Source organism: Rhipicephalus sanguineus, chromosome 3 (assembly GCF_013339695.2).
Source record: "Rhipicephalus sanguineus isolate Rsan-2018 chromosome 3, BIME_Rsan_1.4, whole genome shotgun sequence".
Lineage (NCBI taxonomy): Eukaryota > Metazoa > Arthropoda > Arachnida > Ixodida > Ixodidae > Rhipicephalus > Rhipicephalus sanguineus.
In genome coordinates, this window is record NC_051178.1 from 85,985,590 (window position 1) to 86,001,798 (window position 16,209).

Consider the following 16,209-nt stretch of genomic DNA (forward strand, 5'->3'; position numbering starts at 1 on the left):
ACAGTTCGCGAAGCAGTGCACCTGTTCTTGAAAGAATTCGTGGGCAGCCGTTGAATTGAAACTGGTGGGCCAGGATAACAGCCGATTTCTGAAAGCGTTCTGATGCAAGCATGTAACACGAGACATAGCGGCTTCTCTTATGTCGCCGGTACATCGTTGCTGCTGTTAATAATGATTTGAACGGCCAGGCACTGGACGTATGGCGCCCAGTATCGGTAACGCATGTTGATCGGGCGCTATAACCATCGCACTGCAAAGCACGTAAAGAAGATCTACCAGTTAATGGACTACGACGGCGACCTTATAATTCTCGGGCGATTTATCTGGAATATAGTTCTATATCAGAAGTCATTCTCTTCGCAGTCGAGACCAGGCATGCTTGGCCTGCGCGGCAAAGGAGGTGTAGAAGACGATTGTTGCAAGCGCGTAGTAGATATTTTTTAGCCTTTGACGTTTGACGAATGCAGTCCAGAGCAGCGTCGCCAGCGCTGTTTTCTATCTTGGCAGCATATCGTTGAGGGGAATGTTTCTCACCATCTGCTTTAGTGTGGCCATTTTAGATGTGAAGCATCTTATAGTGGACTTCAATTCGGTGGTGGTGTGCGGCGTGACCACCCTTACTGCGCATGCTCAAGCCATCTCCACACACCTCTCCACCTCTCCACTTCCCCTTTCCCCTCAATTCTCCACTTCCCGTCTCCCCTTTCACGCTGCTTCGCATCGCCTCATGGTCCCCTTTAGCGGGAGATGGTGTGATTTTTTCCCTTTAATCAGGGGACGCTCTTTCGAAAACGCAGTGTGAAGTCCAATGAGTTTGGTCACATCAGATTGCTAGCTTTGCAGTGATCAGTTGTGCGACGGGCGGAGCAGCATCAATATAATGTCGCGTTCCGGCACACACTGCTCACATGTCCCAGCTTCATGCATATCCAGCAGTGCAGCGACCTTAGTATGCAGAGACGAACCACTTTGCGAAAATGTCCCACCTAGATAGGCGACGGAAGTGATTCGACTGGCATATCAAATTCGCACAACGCGACGTTCACGCAGGGGCGTCTGCGCAAGCAGGCGTTTGGTGTGTAGCGACACCACGGACCCGAGCTAACGAGGGGGTTTCGACCCCCTCCCACGCGTAGCCGTGCGTGGCATTGCCGTGTCCGGGGAAAAGGGGATCCTGGGGGTTGAGCCGACGCCGGGTGATTGGACCTTTAAGGCCCCCCGGCTGAGGCAACACACCCCTTTGGCCCCGGCTTCACGTAGACGGTACCCCTGGGCTGACCCACCCAGGGAAAATCGGCAGTCGCCTCTTCCTATCACTCTCTCTCCCACGTCTTCGTCGTTCTCTCCCACTTTTAGCCTTTGCTGTCTCCTCCTTACTTCTTTTTACTTCCGTTCTTCATGGCGGCAAGGGTTAACCTTTTGTAGTCGCCCAACCTTGGGTAGTTAGTTATATTTGGTTATAGCGGCGATGTGTGGCTGGCGACTCCAAGTGTTTTACCTTGTAGCGTCCCCTTGTTGGGCTCGGTGGTGGGTGGCCACCATCGCCGCCGAACTTCTAACGCTTCACATGGCAAAATCTTTTCCCCCTCCCAACGATCGGTCCCTGAAAAGGAGCCGCACCGATGAAAGCTCCAAAAGAACCCGAACTGATTGTGACCACTTTCCCTGCTTTCTGATCATACACTCTCTTGCAGATAAGGACTCGGTTGCGGCACTGTCTGTTTTCCTGATCGCAAGAACCCTTGAAAACCTGGTAGGCAAAAGGTATGACGCTAAGAAACTCTCATCTGGTGATCTTCTGGTTGAAGTGACCCAGAAAGAGCACTCAGACACCCTCCTGAAACAGAAGCAGTTTGCTCATTTAAAAGTGTCCATCACCCCTCACCGCAGCCTGAAACACTGTCCAAGGCGTCATTTCATAACGTGACCTAATGCGAGAGACCGAAACTGACCTCCTCGAAGGCTTCCGAGAGCAAGGTGTAGTCGCCATCCGTCGGATCACCATCAGGCGGAATGGTGAAGAGGTGGTGACGCCCCACATCATCTTGACGTTTAATCGCTCCACCCTGCCCGAATCAGTGAAAGCGGCGTTCATTCACTGTAAAGTCCGCCCCTATATACCGAACCCTAGAAGGTGCTTCAAGTGCCAGAAATATGGACACGGTTCTAACACATGTCGTGGAAAACTCACATGCGCGAAGTGTGTTGCCCACGAGCACCCTACCGAGAACTGCACCACTACACAAGCTGAGTGCCCTAACTGTCACGGGTCCCATGCCGCGTATTCTCGGACATGTGAGATGTTCAAACGAGAAAAGCAAATAATACAGTTGAAAGTGACAGAAAACATCACATTTTCTGAAGCCCGGAAGAAGCTCTCTCTTCTCTCCGGAAGATCGTACGCTGACGCAGCGCGCCGGGGGGCCGGGCGGCGTCTAGTTACGGTGGCCACACAGTGCAGCTTTGCTGATGCGTGCCCATCACAGCCCCCCACCAAGCAGCCCCCGGCTGCACCAACCTTAAAAGTCCCGGAGGTCAATTTCTCACAGATCTCAGGGACGACACCCACAAATGAAAGGGATTCTGTCCCTCTTGACAAACCTCCATCAGCCTCCGCGTCTCCACCGGAAGCAATGGAAGCGACACCTGGATCCTCAGCGTCTCTGACGCTGACGGAATCCCCCAAAGTGAGGCGGAGCTCATTAGACCGCCTCAAAGGAAAGAAACATCCTCCAGTCCAGCCGCCTCGCAAAGGCGGTGAGGTCTGAATAAGTCGCTCTCCTCTCCTCACCAAAAAAAATGGCTGCCGAGACTATCATTCACTGGAACTGCCGAGGACTACTTAAGAACCTAGACGACATCTATGAAATACTTGCAGAACATCAACCCAACATGATCTGCTTGCAGGAAACGCACTTAAACCCAACACACACAAACTTTTTGAAACGATATGTGGTATACCCATAAGGACAAGCAAGGCACTGCCAACTCATCTGGCGGTGTCGCTATCGTGGTGCAGAAAGCAGTGCCGTGTCAAAGCCTCAATATACTTACAGATTTAGAGGCAGGTCGCAATACGAACCCTAATTTTTGGTCGAATAATAACTGTGTGCTCGCTATACATCCCCCCGAACTACCACCTCTCTGTTGAGGAATTTGAAAAACTAATCGACCACCTCCCGCATCCATTCTTGCTGGTTGGAGATTTTAATGCGCACCATCCTCTAAGGGGATGTAGACGAGCTGATTCCCGAGGTTCGTTAATCGAAAACTATATCCTGTCCTCTGGCTCCTGTATATTTAATAAAAAAGAGCCAACGTACTTTAATGTAGCGCACAACGCATACACAGCAATAGATCTTGCAATCGGCTCTCCCTCACTGTTGGCAACCACCGAGTGGGCTGCTGTTCGAAACCTCTATGGAAGTGATCATTTTCCTGTTTGTTTAAAACACACAGGAAACACAAATCCAATAGTTTAGAGAGCAGGGTGCTGACTGGATGAAATTCCGAGAACTTTCGAAATTGTCGCGCTCATCAATCAAAAACCTACTTATTGATGCATGCCAAGCCTTGATCACACTACATATTATACAGGCTGCAGAGCAGTCCATGCCACAGACATCGAACAAGACACGAAACAAACGAAGACCATGGTGGAATGCGGAATGCCAAAGTGCCCGAGACAATCAAAACAAAGCATGGTCGAAATTCCGCAGGTATCCTACAGCTGACAACTTATTTGATTTCAAATGTGCCAAAGCAACCGGCAGGCGTATCCGACGTGAATCTAAACGGCAGAGCTGGCAGTCATTCCTCTCCTCAGTTAACTCCTACACTGATACGCATAAAGTGTACAACAGAGTTAGAGCTCTTCAAGGACATAGTACCCATCCAGTGCCTCTTGTGAGTACCGCTGGTGATACACTGGAACACCAAGCAGAAGCCATAGGTCAACATTTTGAGTATATCTTCAGCTCAGCACATTATACAGACTCATTTAGGCGACACAAGCTTGCTGAGGAACGTAAACCTATCCGTGATAGAAGGCCAATCGCAGGAGGGTACAATAGCCCATTTACTATAGAGGAATTAAAGGCGGCGCTGAGAACATGTGGCAACTCAGCAGCAGGCCCAGACAGGATTACGTATGGCATGCTGAAACACATACATGAAGACACGCTTGACACAATTCTCTTTCTGTTCAACAACGTATGGTCCTCTGGGCGTCTACCCAAAACCTGGAAAGAGGCCGTTATCATACCCATCCTTACACAAGTAAAAGAAGCCACACTTGCTGCCAGTTACAGGCCTATTGCGTTAACTAGCTGCTTGTGCAAGGTATTTGAAAAAATGATTAATCGTCGCCTTGTGTATTACCTAGAATTTAATGGCCTTCTTGACCAACGTCAAGCTGGATTCAGGTCTGGCCGGTCGACAACCGATCAGCTCGTAGCCTTCGAGTCTTATGTCAGGGACGCCTTCATTCATAAGCAACACTGCCTTTCTGTATTCTTGACCTGGAGAAAGCTTACGACGCCACATGGCGTTACGGGATTCTCCGTGATCTGCATTCTCTTGGAGTGTCAGGAAACATGCTCAATACTATTGAAAGTGACCTCTCTGAACGTACTTTCGTGGTTCGTGTTGGAAACGCCTTGTCAAAGCGATTTACGCAGGAAAATGGTGTGCCCCAAGGTGGTGTTCTTAGTTGCACGCTCTTCGTTGTTAAAATGAATTCCCTAAGCAGTGTGCTGCCCAAAACAATCTCTCACTCTGTATATGTGGATGATGTTCAGATTAGCTTCAAATCGTGCAACCTGGCCATCTGTCAACGTCAAATTCACTTGGCAGTAAATAAACTCTCAAGCTGGGCAGACAGAAGCGGTTTTAAATTTAACTGTGGGAAAACTGTCTGCTTAATTTTTTCTAAACTACGTGGCATTAGGCCAGCCCCCAACATTTATATAAATGGACAAACCATAGCCGTTAAGAAAGACCACAAATTCCTAGGTGTTGTGGTTGATGATAAGTTGGCCTTTGTTACACATATCAAGCAGCTGCGATTAAAATGCTTGAAAGCTTTAAACTTACTCAAGATTCTTTCGCATCAGTCATGGGGTACAGATCGTGACTGTCTGCTGAACCTACTGAGCAGTGTAGTGCAATCACGTATTGATTACGGTTCGGTGGTGTACGAATCAGCGTCGAGATCTGCACTAAAGATGCTTGACCCAGTGCACCACCTTGGGCTTCGTCTGGCCACTGGCGCCTTCAGAACCAGCCCGGTAGCTACCCTCTACGTTGAGGCGGACCGATGGTCATTAGAACGACGAAGACAGTATACAAGCATCACTTACGCCACTAAGGTGCTCTCCCATGCTGACCACCCATGTCGCGAGCTATTGCAGCACACATCAAATGCCCACCTGTTTTCGAGGCGACCATCAGCTATGCCACCGTATCCTATCAGAGTGGCTTCACACCTTGAAAGCCTGAACATACCAGTTGCCAATCTCCAACTAAGCTCTCATAAGGACACTGTGGCCCCGTGGGAAATACAGGCTGTCAACTGTGCCATGTCATTCTTAGAGGTAGGGACGCATGGCCCCCAGGTTGCAATAAGCCAACACTTCATGTACTTACAGGCAAAATACAGGTGTGCTGAGTATTACACAGATGCTTCTAAGTCCTCTGCTGTCGCATGCGCAGCACACGGTCCTGAGTTCTCACAATCTGAAACAATGAATGAACATACCAGCATATTTACAGCAGAATGCTATGGCATACTACTATCTGTAAGGCACATCCTAAAGAAGAAAGAACCAGCCTCCGTCATATCCACAGATTCCCTCAGTGCAGTTACTGCATTGTCCTCCGGTCAGATAAGCAAAAATCCAGTTATGAACTCTCTTCTAAAATGCATCATGACTGCTCACAAATCCAAGCTTAAAATTACGCTCTGCTGGATACCGGGACACTGCAACATAGCTGGAAATGAGGCAGCGGACCAACTTGCGAAGTCAGCTGCACTCCGCAGTTCAGTAGACATAGATGTCTTGCCGTATGAGGACCTAAGGCCACACATCAGAAAGAAAATTCGTAGGCAATGGCAAGAAGAATGGAACGAGGCAAGCGAAAACAAACTGCACACAATAAAGCCGATAGTCGGACGATACGCTACCGAAAGACGTAACAGACACCAGGAGGTTGTTCTGTGCAGACTTAGGATCAGCCACACACACGCGACACACTCACATCTTTTAAATAAATCTCCAGCACCGAACTGTGCAAAATGTGGTGATCCGCTGTCCGTCGTTCATGTTTTAATCATGTGTCGGTGGCTCGAACCAGAAAGGAGACGTCATTTCCGAGAACTGTACAAATCCCACATACCCTCACACCCATCCTTTTTTCTTGGTGACGAGCCCATGTTCCCCCGAAAAAGGGTTTTAAACTTCTTAGCTAACGTAGGCTTCTTACGTTCCGTTTCATACTCTCACTAATCTCAACCTTCTCTCAATCTTCAGGGAATCACTGAGATTTCTAGTACAGACGTCATGCAGCACGCACTCCTTGTCTTGACAAGGACTGCTGCCGAGGCTGCGTGACTTCGTAAAGACCATAGCTTGTGCTTGCTTTTAAACTCATCGCACACAATCTTTTCCTTTAATTATTTTAGGCCATCTACACCACAGTTTTATTTTATTCGTCACCTTGAGTACCACGCTTTTTACTTGAGTCGACCGTAACCCTGTGTTTGGCGCTGTTTGGCCTGAGTTGCCCTTGCGCCACTAAAACCTACCATCATCATCATCATCACAACGCGACGTTCCAATGGAAGAAACGTGTGCACCAACAGCTTCATCTGCAACTCTGCCTAATCGCATCTGCAAGTATTGCCTAATCGGCGTTTCAAAATGGCCGAGATCTCGTATAGGCATAAGTCGGCAAGTTCACTCATGAGTCGGCAAGCTCCCTCAGACTCACTTAGACTCGAATCAAGCCGTGAGTCTGAGTCTGAATGAGTCCGGATGAGTAATATTTTGGTGAACTTGAGTCCGAGTGAGTCCGGTTGAGAAGAATCTTAATGAGTCTGAGTCCGAGTGAGTCCAGTTGAGGAAAATTTTGGTGAGTCTGAGTCCGAATGAGCCCTAAGCGCAAAATATATTTCTTGAGTGAGTCTGAGTGAGCTCCACACTTTATTGCCGACCTATGGTTCTGTCTACACAACTTCAGCATTACTATCAGCCATATGTCAGCTCACGTTTATACTCCCGTCGACTCAAACATACTTCAAAGCACTAGCGTTCATACGCCCGTTCAATATTTATTAATATGGGCGTGAGTTATCGAGAGGGGGGCAGCAGATTGATCTCTCCCCCTCTCCCCGCAAACTCTTTCACAGGAAGTTCTTGATAAAAATATCTCGTGTGTGGCACATCTTTGAATAAACAAAAAATGTCCTTACTGGATTGCAACCACTGATAACTCATATTTGAAGGTACGAGGTCAAAAGGCGCCTAGTAGAGCAACAATTATGCAAGATAGTGGTGTTAAGGAGCATTGCCACCATGATCGAAAAAGCCAATTATACGCTAACGGATTCATGAGTCGTCTCATTCCAACTTAGGTAGCGCCGTGAGTCTGAGTTTCAGTGAGTTCGAGTGAATATTATTTTGGTGAGTTTGAGTACGAGTGAGTTCGGCTGAGAAAAATTACAGTGAGTCTGAGTCCGAGTGAGTCCGATTGACGAAAATTTTCGTGAGTCTGAGTCCGAGTAAGCTCTAAGGTGAAAATATATTTCATGAGTGAGTCTGAGTGAGCTCGACATTTTTTGCCGACCTATGCGTATAGGGCACCGGTATTGGACTCTGCCAGATTGAACACAATAGCGGACTTGCTTATCATGGAGGCCGGCGGTGGCCTAGCGCATGTCCACAACGCAGCCATATGTTCAACGTCTATAGCCAAAATGTTCCTACAGGTGTTCAACCTTATGTCTTGCTTCTCTTGGGGCGAGTGCCTCAAGATGCATAGGTACCATTTGCCTACTTAATGTGCCTAATGCTACTTGCAGCGAGTAATGCCACGAAAACAATCCTGAATATTTCAATGTATCAAGTCGACTTTTCGGCTGACTTGAAAGTGATGGCACCCTCAGAAGTCTTCGTCTAGCAGTACGGTTTACCACAATTTCGAAGCTGTCGTCAGAGGATACATCGCTGTCAAAAAAAAAAAAATGTTGATTATGGGATTACGGGTGCCCGCACTTGTTTCGTCGCTGTTCCACTTCCTGAAGGCAGCCGCCGCAGAAGCTGCCGCGTAAGCATGACTCGTGCGTGGCTGGCCTTCCATAGGAAAGAAGGCTGGTGGCGGTCAGCGGAGCTCATTTCCTTCTTTCTTATATCCTCCTTTTTTTCCGATATCCTCCTTACAGGCCAGCTCATATCCGCCTTACGTTTCTGCCGAAGTAAAGTGGCGCGTCTCGATAGCAATCTTCTCAGCTCACCCTCACGCGTTTCCCTCTTACTAAAGGCCTATAAGGAAGCGCGTGACGTCGTACTTTCTTCGCACCTGTGCATTATATGGAACGTCACGGCAACGGCAATTTATCGTATGGAGGGCTCCCGCAATTGCTGCCACAACTCGAGGACCACAGCTGCATTAGTAACGAAGAGCCGGTCTTCAAAAAATTTCTTTGCAATATTGCCTGTAACTACTCATTCATTGCGTTGACATTGTTGCAGCTCGGCACAAGTAGATAAGGCCGCCACTTGAGTCACTACACGTTATCACTGCAACCATGCTTTGCTGTAGTCAATACTAGTGCTTGGTAATTTCTTGATTTCATGGACCTAATTTTATGCTTCACAATCTCCATCGTTTGCAGCGCAATGCACGGATTGCACTACGTTTGACGTCTATCTACGCAATGCGCTGACGAAGTATGACCTAGACCCAACCCCTTTACCGAAAATCACACAAGACCTTTTTGCAAGCCTCGCTCAGGTCCAGGTTATCAATGGGACCATCCGAGGTCTGTCCAAGTTGCACCAGACTGGTGACATCGTCCTTAGGATTGACAAAAGTGGTGCGCGCGCCCACGTAGACGTGACAGTCAACAAGCTCTCAGTGACATTTCATGTGAATTTCACCACACTGTTGACTGATTACACAGCCATTGTGAACGTCACCATCTCAGCGAGGGTTATCATCGAGGTTATCGAGTAAGTACTGTTACTACTTAGATTGAAATAGAAGTACTTGTCTTGCTGCGCGGAGCTAAAGGTTGGCAGTATTTTACAATAATCTCGCAGCACCGTTTTCCAAAACGACCGTGCATGCTGTGTGAGGGAAGACCTCTGCAAAATTAGCGAAAGTAGCCGCGCGCGTGCTGAGCGATTTCATGTCCGGCCATTGTGTCGGTGCTGTTCATTTTAGCGTGGTTCTTCTCAGAGCATTGATTTTTCATCGGCTATGATAGCGCCGACCTCGTACAAATGACTTTCATTTTCTTCGTTCGATGAACCGCACTTGTTAATTAGTGTACTGTATAGGCCAGATTGTGAAAACTAGAATTCCAACTAAAATGTTTGCTGATATTCGTGCCAAATCGTTAGGAATGTCCGCTACGCGCTCTGTTGCGCAGTGTCCATCTCTTTTTAAGAACTTGAACCAATATTAATTCATTTGTATATTGGAGAGACATAGAAATAGCAATTTTTAATGATAACATCAGATATGTTAGCCTCAGCTAATTCTGCTAGAGTTTTAACATATGCCGACGCACTCTATGGTGATGTGACCGAAGGCATGTTGCTGACTATTTCATGCAGTAAGTCCCACTATATTTTGCGTTCGGCTTAGCTGCTTAATTAGCAAAAATTAAATAACCAATTCTGAAGGAACAAAGTTGGCGAAAAATTGTATTGATAAAGTTTTAGATCAGTCTAAAACAACGTCTGATTAACCAGTTTTTACGTATTAAGTAATGGTGTTTTTCTGATTACTGCAGATGCCCGCTAAACAAAAAAAAAGGAAGAATATCATGCGACATGCCCGCTAGCGCGCCTATGTGCGGTCTGGTTGCAGTGCTCCCTAACCCTTCGCGTGCAAATGACCCCCTTTCTTTTTGGTGAACGAACAGCACTGCCTCCTGTGACAAAATTTGTTATCCACATGCTGCAATCACTGTAAAAGCGCACCGAAAGGGAGAAGGTTTGTTTCGGCTGAGCACTCAGAAATAAAGCGTGGGGTGAGGGTTGCTCGTGGGTCACCGATTGGTTCGGCTTCCGAACACTGCTTGTCGTGCTACAGTCAATTTTACATACGACACATGGGCGCCGCCACCTTGGGCTGTTAAACGAATGTTTTCGTATTTGTGTACATCGCGGCGTGAATTGCTACGTTCATGAAAGGTCGAATACGTTAGCCCAACCGTTTTTCATGCGCATGCGTCTACCATGGAAACTGTTCGTTTAGTTATGAAACGGCAAGGTTAACAGCCCAATATGGCGGCACCGAAATCCATCAATATCCTGTAGCTTACAACGATCGCGGTAGCTTCCGTTAAAGCACTTAAAAATGCACCTCCAGCAAAGAAAAGTTCACGGAGCAATGTTATGAAGCTCGAAGGTGTCTCGACGACCTTAGAAGACCATTCAAAATATTAGTTAAACTTAGTTCATTTTTGCGATCAGCTACGAGTAGCCACGGTCAAAATGGTTCGTGCGCCGATATCTTATCTTCAGTTTGGAAGGGGGCTCTCTCCGATTACTTAGTCGAAGTGTACGAGTCTATAAATGTGCTTCTTAGTGCGCACATGCACGTTTCACGCACTGAGTTTTCGCGGTTTATGACGTCGCCTGTGATGCAAACAATTTTGCGCAGAGCAGAAATTTCTTACATGTTGCGAACGACCTAGAGCGCGTAACCTGCAGTACCACAATATTTCACTCTCAGACGTTGTGCATATATAATCTTTATGCGATGAGGCGTCTTCCTAGCTTTTATTGCAACACTTTAAGACACAAGCTCTCTGCGCATGGCCTCGGATATTTCGCCCACTCATGGAAAGCCAGTGAGAAATACCTGATAAGGACTATCACTACGGTATTCCGCCCCAAGGTATTCCGAACGAACCGCTTCAGTTCGTTGTTATTCACCGCTGTTTTAAGCTCTGTGAACTCAGTCGCTGTTTTGCTTTTTTGAGAAAAGTGAAAGCAGCCGAAAGCCTCTAAAAACATGGTAGCATTAACAGTCTCAAAAACTACCAATGTCAGCACTGCGAGCACTGCGCGCGAGACGTAACACTACAAAGTGTTTTGTGAAGTTACTGCTCTGTTTGATTGGACGAACTATGGAGCAGTAACTTTAAGGTATTGAAGATGAAATATAACAGGTTTTCATCGTACAAAAAGCCTGAACAAAACGCTGCGTTCTCTCGTGGCCTTCAGGCTAATTTCATAAATCTTGAAATCTGTACAGCGCACTCTATGCCAGCATTTCAACTGCAAAATCGACGCTTGTAATACTTTTCACGATGTAATCATTCTCCTGCCGAACCAACATGCAAAATATTGATACCATTGACTAAAACGTTATCTTTTGGTTAAAAATGTTAAATTTTTTATAGAAATGGGATCATACAGGGTGTTTAAAAATGTGTCCGAAATCCTCAAAAATAAAGAAAATTAGATATTTTGACGATGCCTGTGTAATTACTTTTTTCTGTGGTGGCAGCCATCTAAAGATGAATAGAGACATCAATTACGACTGTATTTAAAGAAATTACGTTAATTAACGCTTTAATTTTTGGAGATGGGTGGTTAAGTCAAATGGGAAAATTTCAGCCCTTCCTGCGAGGAGCCTGTTGGCGCTTTAAGATTTCGCAAAAGCAGCCGCTGGCAAGTAATCAGTCTAGCGATGAAATGTGTACAATTTCACCGGCGCAACCGAAACCGAAACTCGGAAGAGCACAACTGACATACTCTTCCAAGACGTCTAGGATGAGCGAGCGTCGCTGTATCAACCATCGGTCGACTTCACTCTGTGGTAGCGCGGGTTTCGTCTGCGATTAGAGCACGTATGCCGCACGTACGTTAAGAAATGCAGAAGAACACCACTGCAGTCGCTATTTTGAAGAGTGACATCAATCTGGTTGCGTGCCAGTCGCGCTCATCGGAGCTTCGGTTTCGGTTTCACCGGTGAATCTGGTTGAATTTCAATGGCCCACAATATTTAGCAGAGGCCTATTTTTTTCAAAATCTTTCAAAGGAAGGACATCAATTCTCCCATTTGATCTGACTGCTTATCGCCGCTAATTAGAAAGTGAATTAATTTCGTTTATTTAATCACGTTCGTATTACTACCAGACGCCGATTTCTCAAAATCTTTCAGAGCAAAGACATCAATTCTTTCATTTGACCCAAGTACCTATCTGCGCTAATTGAAAAGTTAATTATTTTCAATATTTATTATTGTCGAAATTACTGTGTCTAGTCATCTTATGATGTCTCCCACCACAGAAAGGTAATTAGGAAGGCAACTAGCAAGTATTCCATTTCTATTATTTTTCATTTCCGGACAAATTTTACGAAGCACTTTGCATATCGTATGCCTGGCATCGCAGCGCAGCTTCAAGTGCGCATGAAAAAGCAATCGCGAAAGTGTGCACTCATACATATGTGCCTCGTCAAAAGTATTTCCCGCACGTGATTGTTTTTACAAAAGTTATAATTTAATTTCTTCGGTGTTAAAGGTGAAGTTCGCATGCACTCTTTTGTGTTCAGTCACACTTCTACCGAGTAAAATAGTGAGTCCAATATCCTTCAACATAATCCTAACCTGGTGAAACAAGCAGACATTAAAGCTAAGGAGATTATAGGGCACATTATTTGTAGTATTTTATTGTAGTGTAGTAACTTCAATGGAAAGGAATTAAAATGGACGAAAAAAAACCATCTTTGTGGCCGGTAGGGACCAATGCTGAAACCTGCGGATAACGCGTTCGATGCTCTACTATTAGAACGTGTTTCTGGGCAAGTGGATCGTTTGTAACTGATATATTGTAGCGCTGAAGCATCGCAAAGCAAGAAATCATCTTCCTGTTTCCCGTCTTCCGTCGCGTATTCTTATTCTCGTGTTTCCTCTTGTGGGATTAAACGAAAGAAAGGGAATTTTTAAGGGTTCGTTTTTTGTTTGACACGCTATAATAAGAACTAACAGACAGTCTTACCAAGGAACGTATAGGGGATTTTATTTGCAGTACTTATGATATAAATGTGAAGAAGATAAATTGGACACAAAAATAACTTGCCGTCGGCAGAGACGGAACCTCTAACCTTCTAATAACACGTCCAGTTCGTCCACTTTAATATCTTCACACTTATATCATAATTACTACGAATGAAATTCCCTATATTTTTTTTAGCTTCATTCTCTGCTATTTCTCATTAATGCTGTGTCTAACAAAGAAAAATGAACGCTTAAAATTCCACTTTTTTCTTTCTTTCGTAGCAAGGGTCTCGTTCTGGCACACTTCATGCCTTGAGGTAGTAAGCGAGGGATTATTTGTCAGCTACCAGATCGCAAAAAATATCTGATGCTACATGACGCCAACAGGCAGAAAACTAATGCTCCAGACTCGCCGTCATGGATACGAGCGGCACTGATTAGCACCCCCGAGATTTAAATGCCCATATATACCCGATAAAAGTGACGGGTGGATGACCGCCGCGGTAGCTCAATTGGTAGATCTTTCGATGCGTTATTCGAAGGTTGCATGTTCGGTCCCCGCCGGCGGCAAGTTTCTTCGTCGACTTCAATTTCTTCACATTTATATCACAAATACTACAAATAAAATCCACTATACTTTTCATGGATTTATTGTCTTTTAGTTCTTTTTAACTCTTTGTGAGTGCTTCAGAGCTACAAGATACTGTACCAGCTGAGCTGCGGCGGCGGTCGCTTTCCCGTTCATTTGAATGGGTATTTCTTTGCGTGTAAACCTGGGAGTGTTTGTCCGTCGTCCATTAGCATAATCCACCATTACCATGAATTGTTTTCAAATTTAACGGCGGATATTGCAGTTAATAAGGTGGGGACGATGTGGGTGCTACAGTTTGCCTGACTCAATGCACAATTCATCCAGCTTAAACCGTCCCCCCTCCCCTCCTCATAAAATGCACAGCTTATGCGCCCGCTTGCAGTTGACTACGCTACTGTTCACAGCAGCATATGCACGTAGCGTCTTCTCTTAGCCGCAGGAGACTCGTACCTGATTGGCCATTCCGAAATACGTCAGGGCCCGCCACATGGGCAAGGCCGCCGGCGCGAAACCGGACAACACGGAGCAAACGAAATAGTATTCCGTATTACATTGTGCGGTATAGGCCTGCTAGCCGCGGAGGCTAAGGCTTCTCACTTGCTCGAAGGAGGACAGAATATTTGCCACCGTGCCGCCGCCATGTCCACTACAATATCCACCATTATGATGCACTACATTCCATAGTTATGGTGGATTATGGTAATGGACGATGGAAAAATTATAAGTGAGGCAGGCCCGTAGCCAGGAGCCTTTTTCGGGGGAGGCCCACTTGCTGAAGGCCTTGACTGTTTTCGAAAAACACCTATTTTCATTATTTATTTTCGGTAAAACACCCCTCTCCATCATATAATTGGGAGTGGAGTTGAGTCCCGGGCTCTAGCTTCCCCCCCTCCCGCCCTCCCTTTGCGACGGGCCTGAAGTGAAGAAACATTCGCATACAATAAAGGATTTGTATGACATCATTACTGCTAGTACATAACATGTCTTCACTGGTGGGCTTGGTTGTCTCGTAGCGCCTTATTGCCTAAACAACTTAACGAACGTTTACACGAGACGAACAACCGCGGTGTGTGGCGTTCCGCATAAGATGTATGTTTAGGCGCATATATTATTTCTCAAGTGTTTCTACAGGGTGCCAAATGTGCTCTTTTACAGGCGGAACACCATTCTTGAGCTGAAAAAGCTGTTGATCACAACTGGAGCTGTAGATGTCGATATAACGCCAATAGGAACAGTCAGCTCTGTCGTGACATTTTTCCTACCGCCGAAATTTCTAGCTGAAATGGTTAAAAGAAATATTCAGCAACTAACTAATAGTACAATACAAGGTGGCCTCGACGCCTTGCGCAAGTTCGCTCAAGGAGACTGAAGTGCTGAATGAGCGCCTCATGAACAACATGTCCTTGATAAAATAAAATGATCATCACAAAGCATTTTTCCCAGAATTCATGTTTAGTGTTTTACATGGCAGATTCATATACATAATATATTAATTCAAATATGATCTGTGCGATTCTTCCTTTCATAACACTCAAACTTCGATCCATGCGGAATTCCGCGGAACTGGTTTGCTCCATTCAGTGTCGACGTGCTTCTAGCTGTACAAGAATTAACCCTCACGCTACCAAATGCAAGCTTCCTCGTTAGCGCAAGTGGTAAAGCGAGCACCACGGAAAAAACGTTGGACCGCTGCTGGAAGCGAGAACCAGGATGATTTTTTTTAAATCATGAAGCCATAACGGTACACAGCGCATAACCGTACACAGCGGCCCGTGGTGAACGGGTATATGCCACTCGTTTCTGGGGTAGAGGTTTGACGACATACGCGATAGGATTTTCACGTTATTCATCTCATGACCCAACAGACTTGTTCGTCAAATTCTCTACCCTTCCATGCTAATATTGGCCTACGCCAAGTTAAGGAGGCGAAAATGAGAGTACCCAGGCGTAGGCGGCTAGATACGCAGATAGAAACGCTCAAAGTGCCAGAGGTTCGCTAAGAAATGCTTCGCATTTAAAAGCGCACCATTCCGATGCTTCTTTTCCTCTTATTAAAGACATGAAAGCTACAAAGTAACATGAAATGCGAAATCGAACCACAGGGACGGCGCATACACGTGCAAGCGACACCTTTGAGCAAGCGACGCCTTCGTCAGCGCGTCTGCGCAGACATGACAACGACCATCTATGCGCAAAAACGATCACGAGATGGCGGTTGGCCAATCGTCGGCGTAGCGAGCCTACATGACCGCCCGTTGCTCCCTACGTCGGCGCTATGGCGAAGGGAAAATATTGGCGGTAATTTCCAGGTTCTCTTGATTGGAATATGAACCACAGGACAGGGCTATACGGGCGTATGGCCATATATACAGAAGCCA

The 16,209-nt window shown here is 46.1% G+C and overlaps 1 protein-coding gene across 1 annotated transcript in view; it reads left to right on the top strand.

The window, feature by feature from the left end:
• The window catches only part of LOC119386812 (uncharacterized), a 172,510-nt gene extending 157,246 nt beyond the window's left edge, over nt 1–15,264 (top strand). The window contains exons 3-4 of the mRNA XM_049414047.1: nt 8,894–9,230; nt 14,987–15,264. Of these exons, the coding sequence (XP_049270004.1) occupies nt 8,894–9,230; nt 14,987–15,200 (551 nt within the window). The 3' untranslated portion in view covers nt 15,201–15,264. The remainder of the gene's footprint in view (nt 1–8,893; nt 9,231–14,986) is intronic.
• Nucleotides 15,265–16,209: the final 945 nt, after the last annotated feature.